The 24,631-nt window shown below is 40.1% G+C and overlaps 1 protein-coding gene across 1 annotated transcript in view; it reads right to left on the reverse strand.

Annotated features, from left to right (window-relative positions):
- Positions 1 to 24,631, reverse strand: part of LOC311042892 (H-2 class II histocompatibility antigen, E-S beta chain-like) — a 103,870-nt gene that overhangs the window by 1,920 nt on the left and 77,319 nt on the right. The window contains exons 2-6 of the mRNA XM_084053972.1: positions 6,707 to 6,790; positions 4,903 to 5,157; positions 3,049 to 3,324; positions 982 to 1,201; positions 150 to 217 (exon numbers count right to left, since the gene is read on the reverse strand). Of these exons, the coding sequence (XP_083910098.1) occupies positions 150 to 217; positions 982 to 1,201; positions 3,049 to 3,324; positions 4,903 to 5,157; positions 6,707 to 6,773 (886 nt within the window). The 5' untranslated portion in view covers positions 6,774 to 6,790. The remainder of the gene's footprint in view (positions 1 to 149; positions 218 to 981; positions 1,202 to 3,048; positions 3,325 to 4,902; positions 5,158 to 6,706; positions 6,791 to 24,631) is intronic.

Below are 24,631 nucleotides of genomic sequence, written 5' to 3' on the forward strand. Positions count from 1 at the left end.
AAATATATGTATTCAAAGATTTGCACAAATGTTCACGATTTTTCAAAAATAGCAGATCTAAAAGCTCATAGTGCGGCACTCGGTGCCGCGCTATGAGCTTTTATATCTGCTATTTTGACAGTAGATTACACTAGATTACAGTAACTGACCCCAGTCCATCTTGATAGGCGCGGTCAGGCTGGGATGTTCCACCATGCATGTGATCTTCTCTCCTGATCTGTAACAAACACACACACACACACACACACACACACACACACACACACACACACACACACACACACACACACACACACACACACACACACACACACATTTGAAATATTTATTTATGTCCACATAATAAGAAGTACAGGACGTACAAAGGACATAAACACTGCCAGTGCAGTCAGATGAAGGGAAAACAGTTAGTTACAAAGCGCATGTAAAGCAGAGCAATGTTACATACAAAACAAAAGATGGCATACTTGTCAAACACAGCGGACAACAATCATGGGTAAAGGAAGCAACGCCTCCTCCAAATTGAGCGGCTTCCTATAATAGCTGATATTGAGCAGTACCTTGCTAATTGTTTAGCCCTCCTTTTGGAGAGGCCGGCCATTTGCAGGCCCCTCACAACCAACTTGTGCACGTGTCCTAGACTACCAAAGATAAAAAACAAAAGTTTACATCTGTAGCCTAGCTGAGAGATGGTCTGCTCTAGCTGTTGATATTTTAGCACTTTGGTTAGGAAGGCTTCCTCTAAGCTGTAATCAAAAGTACAGCCGACCACACACACACACACACACACACACACACACACACACACACACACACACACACACACACACACACACACACACACACACACACACACACACACACACACACACACACACACACACACACACACACACACACACACACACACACACTGGTAGTACCAGTAGAGGTGTCTATTAGTTGTGTATTTCTATGTATAGGTGTCTGTTAGGTGTGTACCTGGGTGTGTACTCCAGGTAGGAGTGGTACTGGTAGTACCAGTCTCCATCAGACAGCTCATCGGTAGAGGAGAGACCAGAGGTCAAAGGTTCTTGACCTATCCACCAGGTCACCAGGATCACTTTAGGATAGAAGTCGTAGCTGCTGCACCTCAGCATGTGAGTGTGTTCACCACGACGAGGGGGAGTCTCTGACTTCAGACTCACTTTGGGCTCCACTCCTAAAAAAGATCATGATGATTATTATTATTATTATATTTATTATTATATACCAGTCATAGGAACATGTCATTATAATTAATTTGTATCATCTCCTCTCCCTCCTTTGGCTCCCAGTTGCTGCCCTCACAGAGGTATGACACCCCCATATCTTCAAGACTCTTCTCCCTTCTCTAAAACACCCTGGTCAACGCTTCACACGTCCTAGACTCTTCTCCCTTCTCTAAAACACCCTGGACAACGCTCCACACGTCCTAGACTCTTTTCCCTTCTCTAAAACACACTGGACAACGCTCCACGTCCTAGAATCTTCTCCCTTCTCTAAAACACCCTGGACAACGCTCCACACGTCCTAGACTCGTCTTCTCCCTTCTCTAAAACACCCTGGACAACGCTCCACACGTCTTAAACTCTTCTCCCTTCTGGCTCCCAAACTGTGGAATAAACTCCCCATTGCAGTTAGAGCTGCAGACTCACTCCCAATCTACCACCATAATCTGAAGACTGTAGCACTAGACCTAGCCTTGATGACCTTGCAGTCTTATGCAAAGGTTAAAATGTAATTTAGATATCATGTTATATAGACGGATACCAGGTCATTTGTAGACCTGGCATCCTATAGTTTGGATAGTTTCAATGTACAGATTTTTTGTTTTCGTTTGATATTATACTGTTTAGACTGATGATAGGTTATTGGTTTACCTATGATCCTAGATTACTATTTCTATGCATTTGATGTATTACCTTGTGTTTTCCTTATTACTATAAATCACTCTGGATTATGAGCTTCTGATAAATGCCTACATTGTAATTGTAAGTGTCAATGTTTGGCCACCAGATGGCACCAGATAATAACAATTTCATAGAGTACTGTAGATTCTATAATAGTCTACAGTTTTCTACAAAGTAGAATGCATTTATATAATGTAATTTAAACATATTTAATAATTCATAGTTACACAGTGCTTTACATTAACAAAAATAAACCATTAAATATCATTTAATGAAAATAGTTTGAATGAACTAGAGTAGAAACAAGCAAAACAATACATAAATACACATACTTCTGTAAAATATTGTGATAAAAATATACAAAACAAACTAGTAAAGACAATCATTAAAATATAAAATCAGGTGGTGAAATGAAGTGTATAGAGGTGTGTTTTAGCCTGCATGGTTCTTTTCAAAGTCAATTTCAAAACATTAATGCTGGTGTCTCTGTTTTAGGCAGGTCATTATATGATGGTGAAAACACTCAGAAATAGATCTATATGTTTCATTTACATTTATACTCTGTGTACGATGGTGACACCACATGTTGTGAGCTTGTAGATCTGCTATTTCCACTGCGTTAGGATAGAGTATAAATCAGGCTTAAAGGAGTAGATCACCCCAAAAATTACTTATTTTCTATCAATTACACCCCATGAAGCATTGAATTCATGGAGATTTTTTAGTTTTTGTCTCATTCCTGAGACAATAATTTGATGACCGGCGGTCTCACCGGTAGGAGACTCAAAGAGTCTCCTTTGAGTCTCCTACCGGATACATTAGCATATTTCCACCGGTAATCAAATTATTGTCTCAGGAATGAGACAAAAACGAATAAATCTCCATGAATTCAAGGCTTCATGGGGTGTAATTGATAGAAAATAAGTCATTTTTGGGGTTAACTACTCCTTTAAGTGTTTAAGAGGATCTGAAATGTTTGTCAGCAGATTAAGTAATGTTTTATAATCATTATCAGATCAATATTAACACCATTAATCATCTCTGAATAGAATCATGTGATTTAATGTTATAGTTTATGAGGTGATGAGTGTTGAGTGCTGCTCTGAGATCAGCTCACCTCTCTTGTTCAGAACAGAGGAGTAGTTGATCTCAATGTTGTGTTTGCAGAATGCCTCTGGTTGTGCTCTCCTATAAGCCAGTTCTCCAGGATCTTTATTCCAGAGCTCTGCGTTCTTCACACCAAGCTCAGTGTATCCAACCCACTGGTCTACTCTACTGTCCCACCTGATGACATCACCATCACCATCGAAATGATATGACTCTATGTACTGTATGTCCTTCAGCTCACTGGAGTTAAACACACAGTGGAAAGCCATATAGAACACATATCCATCTGGAAATAGACAATTACAAATGTCATTAATGTTCAGTTTTATTATCATCTGTATAATATCAACACTAGGCTAACTGCCCCCTATCGGCCAAATATGTCACTACATAAAGTCTAAAATAGGTTCAGGATGTGAAATATAGCATTAAAATGTTTTGAATGTATATTGAATATCTTAAATACAATGAGATTGAGCTACCAGTTAAGTTTTATTTCTCTATGTGTCCAGTTGTCTGTCTGTCTGTCTGTCTGTCTGTCTGTCTGTCTGTCTGTCTGTCTGTCTGTCTGTCTGTCTGTCTGTCTCTCTCTCTGTCAGACCCCATCATGTATTTCCAGGTCCAGGATAACCCCTTTTTTATAACTACTATATATAAGCTATTTGAAAAGAGAAGATCTACAAGCTCATAGCGCGGAACCGAGTGCCGTGCTACGAGCTTGTAGATCTGCTATTTTCAAACATTTTAGTACTTTTGGTACTTTAAGTAAATGTTGATGCAAATACTTTTGTACTTTTACTCAAGTCATTCTTGAATTCAGGACTTTTACTTGTAACAGAGTACTTCTAGATTGCAGCATTGATTATTTTACATAAGTAAAACATTTGAGTACTTTTCCCATCAGTGACTCTAGTCAGCAAACAAGGTAAATAGTCACATATAGAGAGTAGAGAGAACAATGAAGAGCCTCAAAGACACTATAGGATACCAGGTCAATCAATATTACAATTTTGGGGGGTCTCCAGTTCAAATAGGATTATTTTGGGGGGTCCCATCCAGTTGAAATAGGATTATTATTTTAACCCCCCCCCAGTGTTTGGCCACACCCACAGATTCAAACCAACCCCCCAAGGTGATAGGCCACGCCCACCCCCAGCCGACAGCAGATCTACAAGCTCATGAACTTTCTTTTGTATTGATCAATAAATGAAACAACCATAAAGTAACACACTCTACCATCCTTCAGTGGTGGAAAAAGTACTTAAATGTTTTACTTAAAAGTATCAAAAATTGCAATATAGAGAAATACTCTGTTACAATTAAACGTCCGGAATTCAAAATGTACTTGAGTAAAAGTACAAAAGTATTTGCATCAAAATGTACTTAAAGTACAAAAAGTAAAAATACTCATTATACAAAATGTCCCATTTCAAGTCTTGAAATGTATACAAATCTTTTGAAAATAGCAGATCTACAAGCTCACAATGCATCAAATCGTGATTAGTGACGCATTGTGAGCTTGTAGATCGGCTATTTTCAAATGGCCTATAGGGCTGAAGTGGTTACTGTATGTTTTGTAATAATAATCAAAATCTACAAAGTAACTAACTAAAGTTTTCAAATAATTGTGTGGAGTAAAAGTACAATACTAAAAGTACAATACAAGTACATACTAATGCATAGATTTGTTAAATAAAATAAAAATAAAGCACCTTGAGCACATATTCATGTTTACTAGAAATACATATTATTTAGAAAATATTTCACCATAAATGCTTAATATACATGTTTAAACATTCTCATTAATGTTAAATATATTCAACCGTTTTAGTTAATAACTATTGTTTTCATAGTATTCATGTACCTTTCACTGGTGGTTTCTTCAAGGCAGTGCGAGTGGTGTCCAGGTTGAGTTTGCAGACCGCCTGCTGATTCAAAGCTCTTCTATAAGCTCCTGTGAAGGTGATTGGATCTACAAACGGAGGCTGAGGAAACACCGCTTTCCCTTTGTTGAAGTCTGCGTACATCACCACTTCACCATCCAGTGCAAACATCCACTCTTTATATGGGTCTTTAACTGTGTCTGAACAGCCAATGACTTTAATGTTCTCATGGAACACTGGAAATAAAACAAAGATGAAATTAAATTCAACAACAAACTTCTTCACAGTGACAATAACACATAATCATCTTGTTAAACGATCATGTTTGCAGTGGTGGAAAAAGTACTCAAATATTTTACTTAAATAAAAGTATCAATACTGCAATTTAGAAGTACTCCGTTACAAGTAAAAGCCCGGAATTAAAAATTGACTTGAGTAAAAGTACAAAAGTATTGCTATAGAAATGTATTTAAACTACCAAAAGTAAGTGTACTAAAATGTTTGAAAATAGCAGATCTACAAGCTCACAATGCGTCGCGATGCACGCGTTGTGAGCTTGTAGATCGGCTATTTTCAAATAGCATAGGTATAAAATAGGGCTAAAGTGGTTAATTTATTTTTTATAATTTATATCTGCAAAGTAACTAGTAACTAACATTTTAAAATAATTGTAGTGGAGTAAAAGTACAATATTTGCCCGTGAGATGTAATGGAGTAGAAGTAAAAGTACTGGATATTGGAAATACTCCAGTAAAGATAAAGTATAAGTACCTCAAAATTTGTACTTGAGTACAGTACTTGAGTAAATGTATTTAGTTACTTTACACCACTGCATGTTTGGTTCTTATATGAAGTGAAAGGTTGGATATTAAAAGTAACTTCCTGTCAAACGTTTTATTCACTGAAACAGATTCTAATGTTTTTTTTGTTTTGTATTGTGTTATGAAAGTAATTCATACAGAATGATTTATTTCATGATGTCACAACAACAGTTCCTAACATCTGTTTTAATGTTTATGTATTTGGACCAACATTCAAGATCCAATACTGTATATACAGGTAGTAAGAGGTGTGTGTGTGTGTGTGTGTGTGTGTGTGTGTGTGTGTGTGTGTGTGTGTGTGTGTGTGTGTGTGTGTGTGTGTGTGTGTGTGTGTGTGTGTGTGTGTGTGTGTGTGCGCGTGTGTCTGTGTGCGCGTGTGTCTGTGTGTGTGTTTGTCATTTGTTTATATTTGCATTGTTCATATTTGTTTTTATATAATTGCGAACGCGGAAGGTTTTGGCGCGCCTCCGCCCAAGTGGAGCTTACTATGTAATCCTGCTCGGCTTGTGTGTGTGTCTGTCTGTGTGCGTGCACTGCCTGTGTGCAGCCTCTAGAGTGCGCCAGAGTGCCGAGCAGGGTTTCATACATACACACACACACACACACACACACACACACACACACACACACACACACACACACACCACCCACACACACACACACACACAAACACACACACACACACACACACACACACACACACACACACACACACACACACACACACACACACACACACACACACACACACACACACACACACACACACACACACACACACACACAGACGCCTGCACTACAGTGTGGCCATGAAGAACGCAGGAATGTAGACAATGCTCTGATTAAAATGCACACACCTGCAACATATTTCGAGCTGCGTTCGCTTCCAGCGTTCGCGCGTCTTACTTGTAACAGTAGATATAAATGTATATATTATATAATAACATGAATATAATGTACTTACTTCCTGGGATCGCTTTGACATGAAGTAAAGAGGAGAGGATGAGGAGGGTGGCTGTAATCTTTATCATCACTGATCCAAACTGAACTGAATTTAATAGATGAGAATAAACAGACAGATGAGATAAACAGATGAGAATAAACAGATGAGAATAAACAGATCAGAATAAACAGATCAGAATAAACGGATGTTTACTGAAAGAGAAGTTCTGGAGTCTGAAAGAGAATGAAGGAGGACTTGTTCTATAGTTTAGAAGAACCAGCCAATCAGATTAAAGATATAATGTTACATCATCTGTGTCCAGTAAAAGGTGACATCTTAAGGTACTCCCAGACCAAACAGACTGGTTCTGACTACTTCTGACTACTTCTGACTGCAACAGACTGGTATTTGGTTGGCAAAAGTTGGCATTTAGTCTGTCGGCCGACTCGCCCTTTGATATGCTAATTCGAATAACTTCCAGCCATCTAGAAACCCATCACCAAAGAAAAAGGAAAAACAGCGCCCTCTGCAATTCTTGAGAGATTACTTTCAGCCTAGTTGCCAAGTCTGCTTATTATAAGCGACTTTGGGCTTGTTTCCCTGCAAAGTCACTTGGATGTTCCCAGCGTTTTTTCTTTTTTTCTTCACTGATGTGGTGTAAAGTAACAAGTACATTTACTCAAGTACTGTACTTCAGTACAATTTTGAGGTACTTTTACTTTACTGGAGTATTTCCAATTGTCTATACTTTTACTCCACAACAATTATTTGAAATGTTTAGTTACTAGTTAATTTGCAGATATAAATCATTATAAAACATACATTAACCACTTTAGCCCTATTTTATACCTATAAGCTATTTGAAAATAGCAGATCTACAAGCTCACAACGTGTTGCGATGCACGTGTTCTGAGCTTGTAGATCTGCTATTTTTGAACTTGCACTAATAATGACTTTAGTTGATTTTTCACTCTTTAGAATATAGTATTTCTTAATTATTAATAACTAGAGTTTCGGGGGGCTACGCCCCCCTCAACCCCAGCCGCGCACGGGGCCCAGCGTGGCCGTGTGTATATTGGGGGACCCAAATCGCCGGAGTGAAACTGTGGAAAAGTTTTTTTGAAAAAGGAAAAAATTTGAAGAAATACTATTTATTATGTTTCAGGGGGTCCACAGGGGGTCCGCGGACCCCCTGATGGTCCACTGACCCCCTGTGGAGTGTTGGGACGCGCAGGGACACCCCTGGAACATTGCGGACCATTTCGGTGTTTTTTTTTTTTTCATGAAGGTGGTTGCTTGTTTCTGGCGCAGGCTGTGCAAACCTGGCAACCCAGCGCATGCTGCCGCACGTTTAAGTGGCGTAGCGTCATGAGGGTCAGTGGGGCCGTGGCTCGGTCAGTGAAGACCCTGTAGTGCGGATGATATGTGGCATAGAGGGGCAGATTGTAAATCCACAGAGGAAACATCCGTGGGCTACCATTGGTTCAGCGATGTGTGCGGTTGCCCTGCGGCCCCTCCTCCTCCACCAATGTGCAGTATTGAGAGGCCTGACGTCACAACAATTGGAGCGATGGGCACTGCACTGTGGTTGGTTAGGGTACACCTAGGGCCCAGGTAGAAGCCAGTTAAAGCCTGCATGGGCAAACCCAGTTAGGACCCGCCTTGGTCCCACATAAACATGGCTAGTTGGGGCCCACCTAAGGGCCAGGTAGAAGCTACTTATAGCCTGCATGGGCATCGCAGTTGGGACTGAAGTGGATGGCGCTGACATTGCTGACATGGGGTCCATATGGTTTAGCCCACCTTGAAACCATATGGGAACTACGCTGGCATGCTGGCTGTAATGCAAACGCTGCATCATACCTGCAGTGTGTAGTTTGATGTTGTGTGTGTAGCAGATATACCTGCAGTGTGTAGATCAATGTCCATAGGAAAGTCAATGCCCAGCAGTGTTTTTTTTCCCCAGCAGAGTTTCTAGTGTCTCTGTGTGTCTCTGGAAGAGGTTGCACATGAACTCTGCAGCCGCACTGAGGCGCTCCAACACAAACACTCTGACATTAAGCTGCTTCACACAACAAACATCAGCACCACGCTGCTGTTTGTCGAAAAGACACAATATCTCCTCTCCCACCGACGTCATGTGTTCATTTATCGACAGCCGTACAGAGTCCTTTTGACACATTTTACGTCGTTTATCCAGCTCTCACTGACTCTCCACATCGGGCTGTTATTTTGCTGCGATCAAGTCAACGATGTGAGAGATGAGCTATCACAGACGGACGGACAGGGGGTGAAACATAGTCTTGCGCCATGCCTTTCGGCCTGGCGGAGACAATAAAAAACCGAAAGTAAGGGAAATGGCCATTTCTGCAACAGAAGTAGTCAATAAACTATGCTATGAAAACATGGGCCACATTGGCAAAGAATGTAAGAAAGAGGCAATCATGTAGAAAGTAGCCGATCTCCAAGCGTACAAAGCCTGTGAACGTGAGGCGTTTCGAGCTTGTAGATCGGCTATTTTCACAATATTTACTTGTGGAACGGAGTCAAACAGAATGGGGGGGTCCCAGATCAAGTACGTGTATTTGGGGGGGGGGGGGCGGCGTGAAAGGGTTGATAAACACTGCTGTAATCGGAGCGAAATTATCTGAAATTACTACATGAGCATAATGCAGCGTAACATGCGTTGCACGGGGCGGTCCTGCCATTACGTTAGTTACTGTAGTTGCTGTGGAGCGACATAGTTCTCCAGAAGACACACACAAACATACACCATGTACAATGGAGGAACTGAGCAGCAATATAGACATTCACCACACGAACGTGCATTGTTGACAAAGTGATTGCACAGCCGCTGCAGGCATGACAACCAGGTTAGCGTTAGCGACATGGCAGCTATCACAGCGCCCTGTCCGTCGTGCTGCAACTGCCTGTGATGGCTACAGCAGTAACAGCAAGCTGTCTGCGATGCCATTGTCTGGAGACTGCTGTTAGCGTGACACGACCAATGAGAGTGAGCGCTGTAGTTGTTGCTAAGATACGGTGGCGTCTCTGCCCCATAGCTTGTAGATCTCTCACACATGATTGGCGTAGGCTGCGTTGCCAGGTCTGACTCTGTGTGTAAGCAATGGGCGGCTTATTTTTGCGCGCCTTTGGGCTCGTTTGCATTGTGCGCACGGCAGCGCTTGTTTAGCGTACGTCAGCGCGACGTGGCAACGGACGTGGCAACGTGAAAGGTGATTGGCTGGTGAAAAGAAACACCCGACGTTACACCAGAAATGGTGCCTGGAGAAAATGGTGACCAAAAAAAAAGTTTGGAAAAAAAGGAAAAAAAAACCCGCAGCGGCTGGCTGGTGTTGTGGTGATGAGGTCGTGCGCACGGTAAACGGTACGAAGCTGGCTCCCCTTCCGTTTTGTCCGACATTTGGTGAGTAGAATTAATTATGTTGCGCGGTGGAAAAGGTGTAGTGAACAGTGAGATGTCCCCTACGCGAGGCGTAAATTCAGCGCGGCCGGCGTGGCGAGTCAGTAGGCGACATGTGGTCTGGCGGTGCGTTGTTTATTCGATAACAGAGCTGTGGGGTGTCATCACCGAGGGTGCGGAAGTTGCTCGCCATTTATATAGTTAGATTACAGCTTGTAGATTGGCTATTTCCACGATTTTAAATTGTTTTTAAATAATAATAAAAAAGGAACATACAAGATTTCCACCCGACAGCCAGTCACATTCTAGCTGCTGAAATAAACTTCCCATTTAGATCATTGTTGACAAACGAACAGGGGACTGGTGTCTAAAAAAAAATACTTATTGACAGGAAAATCGCGCATTGATACTTTTACTCAACATTTGAGTACTTTTTCCACCACTGCTGACACAACATTTTTGAAAACGGTTATTCGAATAATCAAAATTTTATAATATCAAAAAAATATTAAGAGTATATGAAAGCCAATTAAAATGTTTATACTATTGGAATCTTACACACCTGCTCCCAATTAATTACATCACCACAGCGCAAAAGTAGGTCAAATCAATCAATCTCTCTCTCTGGGAGCGACAATGAGAAACAGTGAATGTAGGTTTTCATAGACATGGTCGCTTGTTTCTCTCACATAATCTGGCAATACTGATAGATAGCAGCTGCTTGTTGTTGACTCTGCTTCTCTGCCACATGGCTACTCCAGTCGGCCAGTCGGCTTCCCGACACCGATTTGGCCCCGAATCGGTGCGGTCTGTGAGTGCCTTAAGAGCGTCAGAGTGTTTAAAGGTACATAGCATACATGCACGCACGCGCGCATGTATCACAGTGTTACTTTACAAAGTGTGTGTGTGTGTGTGTGTGTGTGTGTGTGTGTGTGTGTGTGTGTGTGTGTGTGTGTGTTCAGCGTCGCTGGCAAAATGCTGTTCATGTTCATCAAACATCAATCCAAGCCTCATTACATCTCACTGCTGAAACCATCAAATGCCTTTAAAAACACACTGGTCATGTGATCAAAGTGTGTGTGTGTGTGTGTGTGTGTGTGTGTGTGTGTGTGTGTGTGTGTGTGTGTGTGTGTGTGTGTGTGTGTGTGTGTGTGTGTGTGTGTGTGTTTGTGATTTCATTGTATGCTAATATCTGTTTATATTGCAGTGTTTTGTTTTTTGTCATTGCAGCACTTTGGTTGACATGGTCATGTTATATGTATGCGATAAATAAAGTTTTGGTTGAGTTGAGTCGTTACATAACTTGTTCCCCACAGAGGTCGTTAACGAGAAGGATGTCCACACCTGTAACCGGCAACTCCGGCCGCACCCCATGTGAACTTCTCCATTAACCAGCTCTGTAAGGAGAGACATTTCATGCACTGGAACAGGAACAACAAACATCCTCATTCCCTGAAACTAAATGCTCTCCCCTGCATCAGTTTCAGTTGTAAAAGGTAACACAGACTCTGGTACAAAATAGTCTAATGATCCACAGTCTGGTAGCACCCTCACTGGCACCTGTTTGTCACTTCCCATCACCCATAGACCCCTTAACAGACGACGTCACACTGATAAGAACCAGTATGCGCGCAACCACTATGCGCTCTATGAAACCCATTCTGTCAGGTCTCGCTAGGACGCGCCTCACTAGCCAACACACAGGAGGGGGCTGGGGTGTTACAAATGAATGGCAAGTATGCATCAACTATCTTAGGCTTCAAGAGCGCCCTCTGCTGTCCTATAGGGCAAAGCCACTGGCCTGAGTGAGATGGCCAGTGCAGCTGGTTTAACCTATCTTTAGATTTAACCCATTAAGACCGGGAACGCATCTGTGTCATTTTAACATTTCTTTGGGCTATTCAAACAATAGCAGATATACAAGCTCATAGCGCGGCACAGAGTGCCGCGCTATAAGCTTGTAGATCTGCAAAAATATATATATATATATACATTTTACCTGTAGACTACACCAGGTACAGATTACTTTTTTGTTGCTCTCCCTCATGGAGCTACTTGCGGATTATACCAGGGTCAGTCCACCCTTAGGTGAACACGCACTGACCTTCTGCACCTTAATCCCCATGTATAACGCACACACTTTTGTTTTTAAGGGGACAGAGCTCTCAGCTCTGTACCTGTCTTAATGTTCTACTCTTTCTGTCACTTCTTCTGCCACTTTTCGCAGTTCTGGCTGAACCGTGCTGTCGCTTTTTACGAAACTCGGCCATATGGTAGATGGTCATGAAAAACGATCAAAAAATAATTCTCACAATCTTTCGTCCCAAGCTGGCGCTATAGCACTCAATTGAAAATGCCAACTTAGAACAGGTACAACTCATGCCCTATTTGACCTACAGCCATGACACTTGGATACACATATGCGTCTCCTCATGCTGAACAACTTTCACCCTCTGACTTTTGACCTCTGACCATTAGATCTCCCACCATTTTGAATTATATGAAAAACAGTCATTGGCTCCTAACTTCTGTATTTTTTCACTTATGGAAATTCCGCCGCCTAGAAGTTGTCGGCAGAGGTCCAAAGTTCAAGTGTTAAACGTTTCGTGCAGATTGCTCCAAAATCCTAGGATTCCATAGATTTTAACTATTGCAGTTTTATGAAAATTATTCATCAGACCCTATTCTAACACATACATGCAAGACTCACATTTCTTTGAAACGTTGCAGTAATGTAGAGAGTCATTCCAAATATCACTGAAACCAATCTCACTCCAATTGGCCAAAGGGGGGCGCTATAGCAATTTTTTGAAAACGCAAACTTTAAACAGGCAAAAGTCATGCCTCGTTTGGCCGAAAGTCGTGAAACTTGCTTACACTTGTGCCTTGACTCATGAGGAACACATCTATCGCTTTGACCAGTAAGCTCCGCCCTTAGATTGTCCGCAATTTTGAGCAGTTTGAAAAAAACTTAAACCCAGGATTTTTCAGCTATTTGCGTGAAACTGTATCATCTGTGTGATCTCCTTTTTCACAGTTCCTTGTCTGTTGGTCCAATGGCGTCTCCCTTACACAATCTCAAGGTCGTCAGTTCAAGCCTCACTTTCAGACTTCATTTAAGTTGAATTGCAAACAACATGACTGTATCAATGAATACATGTGCAAATGGTAAAGATAACCTGAAATGCATATTTGAGAGTACGTTTTTCAACGTATGACATACTTCATTCTGAAAATAGCCGATCTACAATCTCAATCTATTCCCTTTCCATGTCTCTCTCTCTCTCTCTCTCTCTCTCTCTCTCTCTCTCTCTCTCTCTCTCTCTCTCTCTCTCTCTCTCTCTCTCTCTCTCTCTCTCTCTCTCACACACATCAAACTATTCCGTTTCCATGTCTCTCTCTCTCTCTCTCTCATCTATTCCGTTTCTATCTCTCTCTCTAGTTTCCATCTCTCTCTCTCTCTCATCTATTCCGTTTCTATCTCTCTCTCTTTCCAGTTTCCATGTCTCCAGTTTCCATCTCTCTCTCTCTCTCTCTCTCTCTCTCTCTCTCTCTCTCTCTCTCTCTCTCTCTCTCTCTCTCCCATGATGGCTGTGTTGTGTAGTCAAATGGAGCCTCTCTCTCTCTCTCTCTCTCTCTCTCTCTCTCTCTCTCTCTCTCTCTCTCTGTCTCTCTCTCTCTCTCTCTCTCCCCCATGATGGCTGTGTTGTGTAGACAAATGGAGCCACTAGTAAGCTGTCAAACACACAAACAAACACACAAATTCTCTCTCTCTCTCTCTCTCTCTCTCTCTCTCTCTCTCTCTCTCTCTCTCTCTCTCTCTCTCTCTCTCTCTCTCTCTAGTTTCCATGTCTGGCCCTGTATTATCGCTGCTTGCAGCTATATTTTTTATTATTATTGCGCTTTTTTTCTCTCTTCAAGCACCTTAGCGTCTATAAGTATATCATGCACAGTATACATACATTGCTGCTATGCTCAGGCACCTTAGTTTGTCTCTTATCTCAGGTACTTTGTAAATATATAGATAACTTGTTTTGGCCTTCTATTGTTCTCTTGTTGATCTCCTTCCCACTTGCCCCCTACCCCTCTTCTTTTTCTCTCCCCCCACTCTTCTTTCTACGGAATCTAACGTTGCGATGGGAATGATGTACAAAAACGAATTTCACCCACTTTTTTACCTTGTAAACCTGTGATGTGACAATAAACTTGATTCTGATTCTGATTCTGATCCTGATTCTGACGTGAAAAAGTTTGAGAACCACTGATATTATAGCATCATATGAAACTGTTAGGATTTAAAAGACATTTGTAGAATCCTCCAGAAGAAAAGTTTGAGTTACAAATGTTTGCTTTAAAAAACATATTCAAAGATTTCCTCGAATTTTCTCGATCTTTCAAAAACAATAGCAGATCTACAAGCTCATAGAGCGGCACTCGATGCAGCGCTGTGAGCTTGCCTCCTCTAATAACGAGGCAAGCTCCATACTAGATTTCTGATTTCAACCGTTCGCTCGCTCGCTACCTACACACAGCGCAGACTATGAATGAAATGAAAGACTTTGAATTGAATATTTTTTAGTTTATTTGAACCCTTATGCTGCGCCTGTTTGTTTTGAGTTCAGTTCAAGTCTGGAGCCTGTTCTTGTTTTCGTTGTTTGCCCCTGCCCCCTTTATCATTTGAAACTTTTACAAACTCCTTCCATACATCAACCTGTTCGAAATCAACCTGTTCGATCCACCAAGATGCAACAAACATCAAACAGTGAGTAACAAGACGCCCAAGTCCAAGTGTTGTGAGTGCGTTGAAAAGACGTATCCTGGCGTAGATAGGCATATTGGCCCTACAATTTTAGTTTGATTGCTTTTACTGTAAAATGTATTTTACCTTCCTTATAAATTATAATGGCCCTCTATAACTAAAATGAAACATAAATAGAACCTTTCATGACATGAATGCAGCTCAAATGTCTAAAATAATTAAACTGTTTAAGTTTAATTTTCATGCTATAAATAAAGTAATTCAAGTAAAAACAAGTTGTGTGATTATTTTAAGTATAGCCTTTAAGTATAGTAAGCCAGCAATGTAGGGGTCCTTGGCATGAAAAAGGTTGAAAACCACTGGCATATATAACTTGGCTGGCTGATAGATCCCATTTTACTGCCATTATTTTTAAATGATTTTAAGACAAATTGTCTGATTATTTTAAGTATAGCCTACTTATGTGTGGGTGTCTGTAAAGGGCTTTTATATAAAACTAAAATGAAAATAATGAATTAATAGAAACAAAAATAAAAACAACACAGCACCTGGTCTGACAACCAGTCCCTCATTGGGGCGATGGGGCTTCCATTGAACCCATTTCATTGGTGGGGCACGTTCCCATAGGCAGGCAAATGTATAGGGCTTAAATTTGTTTTCACCTGGCAGGTATAGTATAAATTAGCAGAGAGGGTGGCTAGAACGCACTCATTATTATAATATACACAGCAAGATGACGAAGCCTCCTCCAGCCAAGAAGTCGAGATTCACACAGAAGACCCTTATTTTCTCTGTGCCTGCCAGCCTCAGCAAGACCCCAGGACCTGCAGCCTCGGACGAGGTGGCAAAGGACATCAGCCACGCCGGCATGATTAGCTTAATGTGCAACATTGTTTTCTCACTCAACAGTTATCAAACCAACATACAGTCAGTGGTGGCTTATACAACGGGTTTGAGGTGCTGAAGCACAGGGCACCAACCTGCGTGATGAAGAAAAATTAACGGTGAAAAAGAAAGCAGGGCTGCGAAAGGAGCGCTACAACATTGAAACGCACCGGTGAAGTGTCCTTTTTTTCCGTGCATGTTATGTGAATGACTTGGTTATCTTTTCCCTTATAGTGCTGGCTTACAACAGTTTCTGAGGATTTGTTCCCAGTATGGTATTCATTTTAACATAACGTATAACGCCAAGAAAAGTAGCATTATGATGTAAAGAGGACATAACAGGCAGTATTTCCTCTCACAGAGGATCTCAGAGATGATAGAGACATCCATAGACTGTGTTGCAAAGTGTACGCTCAGGCAAACATCTTAGTTAGGACATTGTATAAATGCTCTTCAGATGTTAAGGTTTCTTTGAAGTAACTATAGGATTAGTCATAGGGCTGGCTGTAAATAAGTTTCGCACTTAGTCCAACACCCTGGGTAAACAACAAACTTTGCTTTTTTTTTTACTAGAGATGTGTGATTTAGAGGTCTAGTTGCATGTTGTTCCCACTGGAGGGTGCAATACACTTAATACACTCTATATATTCAGGAACGGCTTCCTGTTCTGTAAGCGTCACTTCCTGCCAGGTGGTTTTGTTTGGTTCCTGTGAAGAACTACTACTGGTATGAAAACACACAATAATCATTTATTATAGATAATTTACTGGTATGAAAACACAGAATAATCATCATTAATTGTACATTTCCATAATACATCAGAGCTAATGAGACATGCTCTTATTAGAGTCCACAGACCAAAGAGAATTCTGTTTAGTGTTGTTGTGAAACCACTAGGCATTCGCCTGTTGCTAATGCTAACATAACATACTTTATTTGCTTGTTTGAGTCCAGATACTTAATAAAAACCAACCAGTGGTTGTGTTAATGTTATGTTAATGTTTTAAACGTACTTTAGTGTCAACACTGTATCGTTAGTGATGTTTATGAAGAGGTTTAATGCTAACCAAGATGCTAAGCTCTAAGCTAGTTAGCTAGACTTGGTTAGTGAGGCAGCGTCATAGTGAGACATTAAAGGGTCATTCTGCTTATTTTGTGACATGAAAACCATTTGGTTTGAGTGTCTTCAGACACTAATGGTTTGTTTTAGCTACAAGTACCTGGATGGTTATACTTTACATATATTAAATACATTAGAGATGGTTATAATTTACATATATTATTAAATAAATTAGAGATACAAATTAATGGTTAAAAGGGGAATATATTAAAATGATGTATTAAAAGGTTGAGAATAATTTATAGTATAATTAAAAGTTAAATTATTCATTTGTAAATAATTCATGCGTTAATTTGTGTTGTGATACTGATACTGATATGATACTGACCAAGATATTGACCATGATATTGAGCATACTGACATGATACTGACCAGGACACTGACCATGACTATACATTATTCCATTGTATTTGAAGTAGGCTACTTAGTAAGTTGTAAGATATTATGAAGAAGAAAATAAGTCAATGAGGTCTCATAAGAACAAAGGAAGATAACAGAATAATTTACTATTCTGCTCTTTGTGCAGATTGTGTTTTTGACAACCCAGGGAGTGTGAATAGTACGATGGTGTGTGGCCAGCCGTAGGACCCGCCCACAGAGGATATCTGACCTGCTTGACTCATCTATACAGGTAAGACCCTGAGTAGCAGTTCTCCACCTCCACCACTGTAGTAGGAAGTTTGTCTCTGTCAAAATGGCCGCTAGTCCAACTTACATTTGGAACCAAACACTGTAGAAAAAACATTGAACGTATTATTTCCGACTAAATTGGGGGATGCCCTTTCATTTGGTGATACTTTTGAGATCACCAGAATTCATGAACATGCGTTTAGATCAAGGTCAAAGTACAAATTCACCCACAAATGAGCAATCAGTTGAACTTTGCAATTGAACGCTTGGGTGTGTTGTGTCCCTGTGGTGAATTGACTTATTTAATTTGAGCTTGTGTGTCTGTCCTTGTGACAGATGTGGTGCCAGTTATGTGTTGTTTGTGATGGTCAGACTACTGGGAAGGTCAGCCTGGAGCTGTTTGATTGGACTGTAGAGAAACAGATCGACACCACCAGACTGATAAACCAACTGCTTTCCAGTGGTGGAAAAAGTACTCCATTTGTTTTACTTAAGTAAAAGTATCAATACTGCAATGGAGAAATACTCGGTTAGAAGTAAAAGTCCGTAATTCAAAACTGAGTTAAGTAAAAGTACAAAAGTATAGGCATCAAAATATACTTAAAGTAAAAGTATTTTTTGTGTGTGTAAATGTCGTGTCATATCGGGTCCTGTGCTTATGAAATATGAAATTATTATGATATTAGTACATTATGAGCACAAAACCGGTAGAGTGTCTCATAAACAGGTGAAGACCAAAAAGGCACTAGTCACTATCTGGGGAGATCCTAGTGGAGACTGCCCGCTACAGTGAATTGTTCAAGGTGACACCTTCAGCTGTTCTGTCCTGTGTCTTGGATGTGAGTCTAAACGTGGAATCAGGCTGAGCTAAGCGCAGTCTGAACTAGGCAATAGTGCCAATAGACTGTAAACTGCTCTCTACTTGGGTGGAACAAACTTAAATGCTTACTGATCTTCTCTAAATTCACAGATAAATATAGGACTAAGTTTTAGTAAAATAGGGCCGAGGGAAAACCCTTTATAGTGGGATAACACGATCATTCTGTCTCTTAAATCCGAGATTAATGATGCGTTTCTTTTAAGTCATTTTGATCATGTAAATCATTTATACCACGTCAGACATGTTACTGTTTGGACTTATTTCAAAGCTAATAGGATGTTGTATAATAATGTTATAATGTGAGTGTATGGAAAAGTACAGTTCTATAGATAAGGTTTAAGGGAATAATGTGTTCGAATCAAGGCAGATGCTAAATTCATTTGTGCTGACCAAGAAGGGGCAGGCCCAAGCATTTGTGATTGACAGTCACAGACTGAAGTTAGTCTATTTATGTTAACTGTTTTAGTATATAATGACTTGTAATAGAAGCAAACGGGACTCTGTGTTTTGGCTATACACAGTTGTCACGTTCAGCAGAATAAGCAGATTCTATGAACAAAGATGCACCATATATTGAATTGACTTGGATGTATGGATTGCTGAGAACTTTGACAATAAAGTGAATTGTTTGAGAATGGAAACTCGGTCTCTGAGCGTTGGCTTATTTCCCCGTCATTTGGATATTGACTCGTATTCTACCGGTCCCCTTATGGTCCAGAGACGACAGACAATGGCGAACCAGCCTTCCTCTTTATCGTGGGTTAATCGGACGTTTGTGCAGCGTTGGAGGTATGTGATGATATCTATGCTTTTAATGTTGCCTAGTCTGGTTTCCTCTCGGTATGTTGTCAAAGAACCGAGTCGTCTGCTCTCATTCGGTTCCGGTGGAGATGCGTGTTTGTTTCCGGCGGGGTTTGTTGGTCTCCGTTCAGAGCCTCTTGTTTTTTACCGTCTTTGGAGACGCGCTTGGTGAGTAGGCCTGTCGCCGTACGTGGTGGACGTCTGTGTTATGGTCCCTTTGTTGTATTGGCTGGATGACGATGTTCGCGTTTGGCTGATCAGAGGGGTTGGCGTTCACCCGTAATCTTTAATTTCTTTATGGTGGTTCGAACCATGAATTAATTAAAAATACAAGTTAAACAGATGTTCTGGTTCGGCTTGTTGTGTTCCACCCGTAGGCTAATATTTAATTCCTTAATGAGGTGGAAACCATTAATTAATTAAATATACAAGTTAAAAAGTATGATGTGACATTTAGCTTGTTGTGGTTCACTTTTAAGACTCTTTATCATCCCTGGACAGCACGAAAATAGCATTCAGCGGACTGTATAGAGACGTTCTCTTTCAGTCAGTGATGGTATAGGTCTTGTAAAATAGATTCTCGTTATCAATATTTGACCTGGCCTAGTCACTTATATACGAGCGCCCCAGATGTTCTGGTTCGGTAAAAATATCTATTAGAGAGGAGTTGTGTAGTACACGACAACCTATTCAGTGAATAGGAATAGCTGGAAAGGTTTTCCGGCTGGTGAGCACTTGTTGGGCCCGGGAGAAGTTGACTGGGGTATTTGTGTTGTGAGTTGAAATGTGTTGTTTCCAAGCGGCGCTGTAGCCTTTGCTTGTAGTGTTTGTGACCTAATGTGGGTCCCGGATAATGGCCGATTGGTTATTATATTGCTTGTGTTTTCATGTGTTTTGTTGTGTGTTTACGAGCTGTCATGTCATATTAGCTCTCTCTCCTTTCATGCATTCCACCACGTTGAGTGTGGGGCTGAGAGGGGGGTGCTTAGAATAACCTGGCGTGGCTTATAGGCTACTGTTACTGTAAGGTAGCTGCGTGGATTTAAGCTGCAATGCGCATGTGTGGCTTTTTCTATTCATAATTTTTTTACGTGAATTGTTCCTGCGGTGCTGACGTTCGGGACGTTCGGTATAAGCCTATGCTAAAATGTTTACAGGACTTTGTCTACGGTGATGAGGTGTCTTGTTAGTTTGCTTTGTTTGTACAAAACATTGTTATAGGGACTGATGTTTTGTAGAGGGGATGAGTGGAGTATTATAAATAGCTAAAAACTTTTGTTTGGACTTAGGGTTCCGCTATATTATTGTAAGGGATGGAGAGGACTATATGGTTGAAATTGGAGACTTTACATATTTCGCTTGAGTGAAAGAATGGAGTAATTGCATTTATATTGGCCTATTGTGTCGAGTGGAAATTTGTGTAATTATGAGTTTGTTTTTTGATTTTTGGAAACCCACGGAGGGGAATAGAACGGTTATGTTTTGTCTTAAGAGCCAGTTAATTAGAATGTGGCTAGTGCAGGCTACATGATTGAAGCGTTCTTGCTTTTTACTGTGTAAACAGGTGAGGTTAGAAGGTCTAAATTTATCATCATCTATTGTAACACAAGTCTCATGGGGAGATAGTGTAGGCATATTGTTTCGTGATGCTGTTTATTTTTGAGGGGAAAGGCATCTTCGCTACCGTATGCGTATTTTGTAGTCCGGAAATGTAGTTTTTTCTGCACGTCTTGACTTCCGCGTTGCCATGTCATATCCGGCGAGGTGAAACCGCTGAAGAGTTTTAGCTTTTAAATCTTAAAAAGCTATCTTTCTTATATATATTACATTCGTAATATCTCCTTCTTTAAACGTTTGTATGAGATTCCTTTTGGTTGGTTGGAATAAGATCTTTTTTAGGGAGTAAAAGTATTTATTTTTGATTTTTAAATTTAAAATAATTTCACTTCATACCCTGTAATTGTAAAAGGGCTCTTCACACGTTTTTCTTGTGTATGGGAAAGGTTGTTTAATCGCAAGTTGGCGTTTAGTCTTATGCTGTCTTTCTATTTTAAATAGGAAGACTTGTCTTTTAAGAAACCATGGATCAAGTTTCTGTTGTCTTGGAAGTTCTCTGTAACAGTGTTATTTGTCCGTTTGGCACGGTAAGTGTGGAGCAGTGCTTTAATTTTGTTGATATGTTTTACCGTTGTTTTGTTCCTTTGTAGTCGTTAAGTGGTCGTTATGAGAAGAGTTAAACTGTGTTTGGGCTGTGTAGCCACACAAGTAGTATTTTGTGTTCGTCGTGTGCGTGTGCTTGTGCGTGCGTGTGCGTGTTAATCCCGTTGGGGGGGAAACTGGATGTGTTTGTTTCATGTGAATCGTATGGTAGGCTATGAGTGCTTATTGAATGGTTGTTTCCATGTTATTGAAAGAGGAGTATGGTTGGGCTGCTGGTTGTAGGCCTATTGTTTATTGTGAGGGATAGCTTAAATTGGCGAAAATCACTGTTGATGTTCAAATTAAGAGAATTAAGGTAGGCCTATTGTATATAAGAGACATGTTGCTTTGTTATATGGCATTGAATTCGGCTTTTTATTATTCAATTGATCATCAATGGGCCATCATGGGAGTGATGTCCGACTTTATTTGAATATAATTTCTGTGGAAGCATAGTGTTACTTTTCCATGATACTTTTTAGGTCTGCCTATAATGCGTTATATCTGTGTGATTTAATTCATGGATGTACCACATTTAAGCTGACTAAGGTATAGGATAAGGAACAGAGCAAGTTGAGACTAAGTGTTTGATTGTAGCTAAATAGTGAATGATAGGAGAAATTTGATGAAAACGATTGCCTGCTTAAGTACACAAATAAGATATTTTCCCCATAATATCTGAATGATGTACAAAAGTGGTGCTAAGTGTTTAAACCTTACTAAAAGTATAAATTAAAATTGTTTAAATACCCGATATGTTAAAGAAAAGTAGATATTTTAAAATAGATTAAACCTAATCGGTCTATGTTACTATTTTAATGACACAAATGTGTATGATTTGAAGCTACAGACGTGTAATTATACTCGATTTTTGAAATTAGGAGTTCACCCTACTGGACGCACTGATCGTCCCGTGATCATTCGTGATGACGTGTTGCCTAGACGCCATTAAAGCGTATTTTGCCACTAGAGGAAGCTGAGATTGACAGAGTCAGACTGGCTCCCTCTGGCGGTCAAAGTATGAAGCCTGTCTATTAAGGACAGTTGATATTAGGTCTTTTCGACACTATTTTCTTGCATGATGACAGAGTTGCTTTCTTCTAACAGTTCTTAGTTTAATGAGGTAACTTAGTATTATTTCTAGGTCTAGTATGTTAAGTATGTTTGATTAACAGTGTTTGTCTGTTGTGTTAACAATTGATCTGTTTATTTCCTAGATAGCCTTCACAAGGGAGGCTTAACGATTGTCTGTATGACTTGAGTGTTTAGTGCCCGCTTAACAAGGACAGGTCCAGTCTGGAAGGAGTAATGTATCGACCAGACTTTTAAATTGTTGCAAAATTAGAATATTTGATTTATATTGAAAGTAACGAGAGGGGCTTAGTGTAGTCCCAGTCGAGTGTCTTAATTCTAGAAAGAAGGATCTTTGATTCTTGATTTTAACTATTCATTGATAAGATTATAAGTTCCTAAAACAGAGTGTTTTAGGCTGAGCTTTAAAAACTCCTATCTTTGGCAATAAAGCTTAATACCGTTTGTTTACATTTACTACAGCTGCTAACAGAAATCAAGATTATACATTATTTGAGCATGTACATAGAGTGTACATGTTGTTGACCAAATTTACACCCATTTTTTAAAATTGGCTTAACAGTTTATATGTAATACTGATTGTAGAATATTGTGTGCTGTGTAAAATGACACATTTCTGATACAATATATTACACTAGTATCAGTTTCCTTTTGAACTAACCGCTCTGACGTAGCTGACACAATGGTATCCATGGTTTGTGTTTCATTTTATGAGAAAAAGTGCAGTGTAAAACGTACTCTCAATAGACAGAATACTGAGAAATCTTAACATTTTAGTAAAGGCCTGGAGTAAAAGATGGAGTGGCAATATTTGTGACTGAAACGATTTGAACAAATACTAATTAATGTGGCCTAAGGGAAGCATATTTTATCCAAAATAATTGGGAAAAGCAGGAGAGGGTGCTTTGGTTTTCAAAAGAGGGAATGAGGTAATCGAAAAAGCTCACACAGGAATCCCACACTAAAACTGACGACCGCATGGTTGTCCAGGGAAAAGCATCTATGAATTCCCTATGTTTTGCGAGTCCATGTGTCCCCGACAGTTTGATCCAGTTGCTACAGGAGACTACAGCCATCACAGATGGAAGGTGGAACCATTAAGAGGGGCAGACAGGTGTTTGCCAGCGGACAAGCCATTACACACAGATGCAGCTCGAAGGACGATGTCGAACTACAGTCTGACAGTTACATCATCTTGCATAATCCTGTCCGCGGCTTCTCAGAAAACCTTCGTCTCAACGTCCCATATCATGTTGTGAGGGGGCTCAGCAGAGACGCGAAGGAACCGGTGATCCAGTGTAATGGGTCACCGGAGAGGGGAGGAGTCTGGGCATGAGGTAAGCCTGAAGATATTAATTGACTGCAAAAGATTCAAAGTTATTGCAGAAAAAGACATTTGGAGGACACTTGAAGTGATTGGAAAACAAAAAGAGACATTTGAAAAGTACAGAGACATTACTTTAGGTGTTGGTGAATATTGGAGATACTGGAAATACCAGAAGAGTATCACCGTACAAGGAAAACAGTAGCCACCTTTTGAACTTGACACAAGGACTTGATACATCACAGATTATAGTTTGGTGTGGGAGTTAAAAAAAAAGAAAAAGAGCTAAAAAACTTGCTTCTATGCCTATTTTGAAACTTAATAACAAACTCTTTCCTTAAAACTAATGTTAGATTTAGCAAATATGCTTTCAAGAGTCTACTAACAAAATTATAGAGTAAGCAGGTTGCAAATATTGTCAGTTTATTTTGGAAAATGTTCATTTAAGGAAAAATAGTTCTGTGGTTGTCCTTTAGACTTCACAGTTTTGGGATATTTTCATGATTATCAAATCATGGCAAAATACATTGGAACATGCTTAAATAAAAGAACAAGTTAATTAGAGCACTCTGAGGGAGTCACAGTAAATTAAGAGATGTGTCGTTAATAAATCACAAACGTTGGAAATTATGGTCAGACAAATCTGGGAGAAAAGTAAGATGTGATTGCAGTATGCAGTAAAGAACTTAAAATAGGCTATTTAGTATTAGGAAAATATAAGAGTTATATGGGAAAAAGTGAATCTATCTGGACCAGGATGACAGCAGGAGCAAGGAAGCAGCGGACCCAGGGACAAGCAGAGGTCGTTCGGACTTCTACCTCCAGGGAACCG

This window comes from Gymnoscopelus microlampas, assembly GCF_963454915.1.
Source record: "Gymnoscopelus microlampas genome assembly, chromosome: 4".
Classification (NCBI taxonomy): domain Eukaryota; kingdom Metazoa; phylum Chordata; class Actinopteri; order Myctophiformes; family Myctophidae; genus Gymnoscopelus; species Gymnoscopelus microlampas.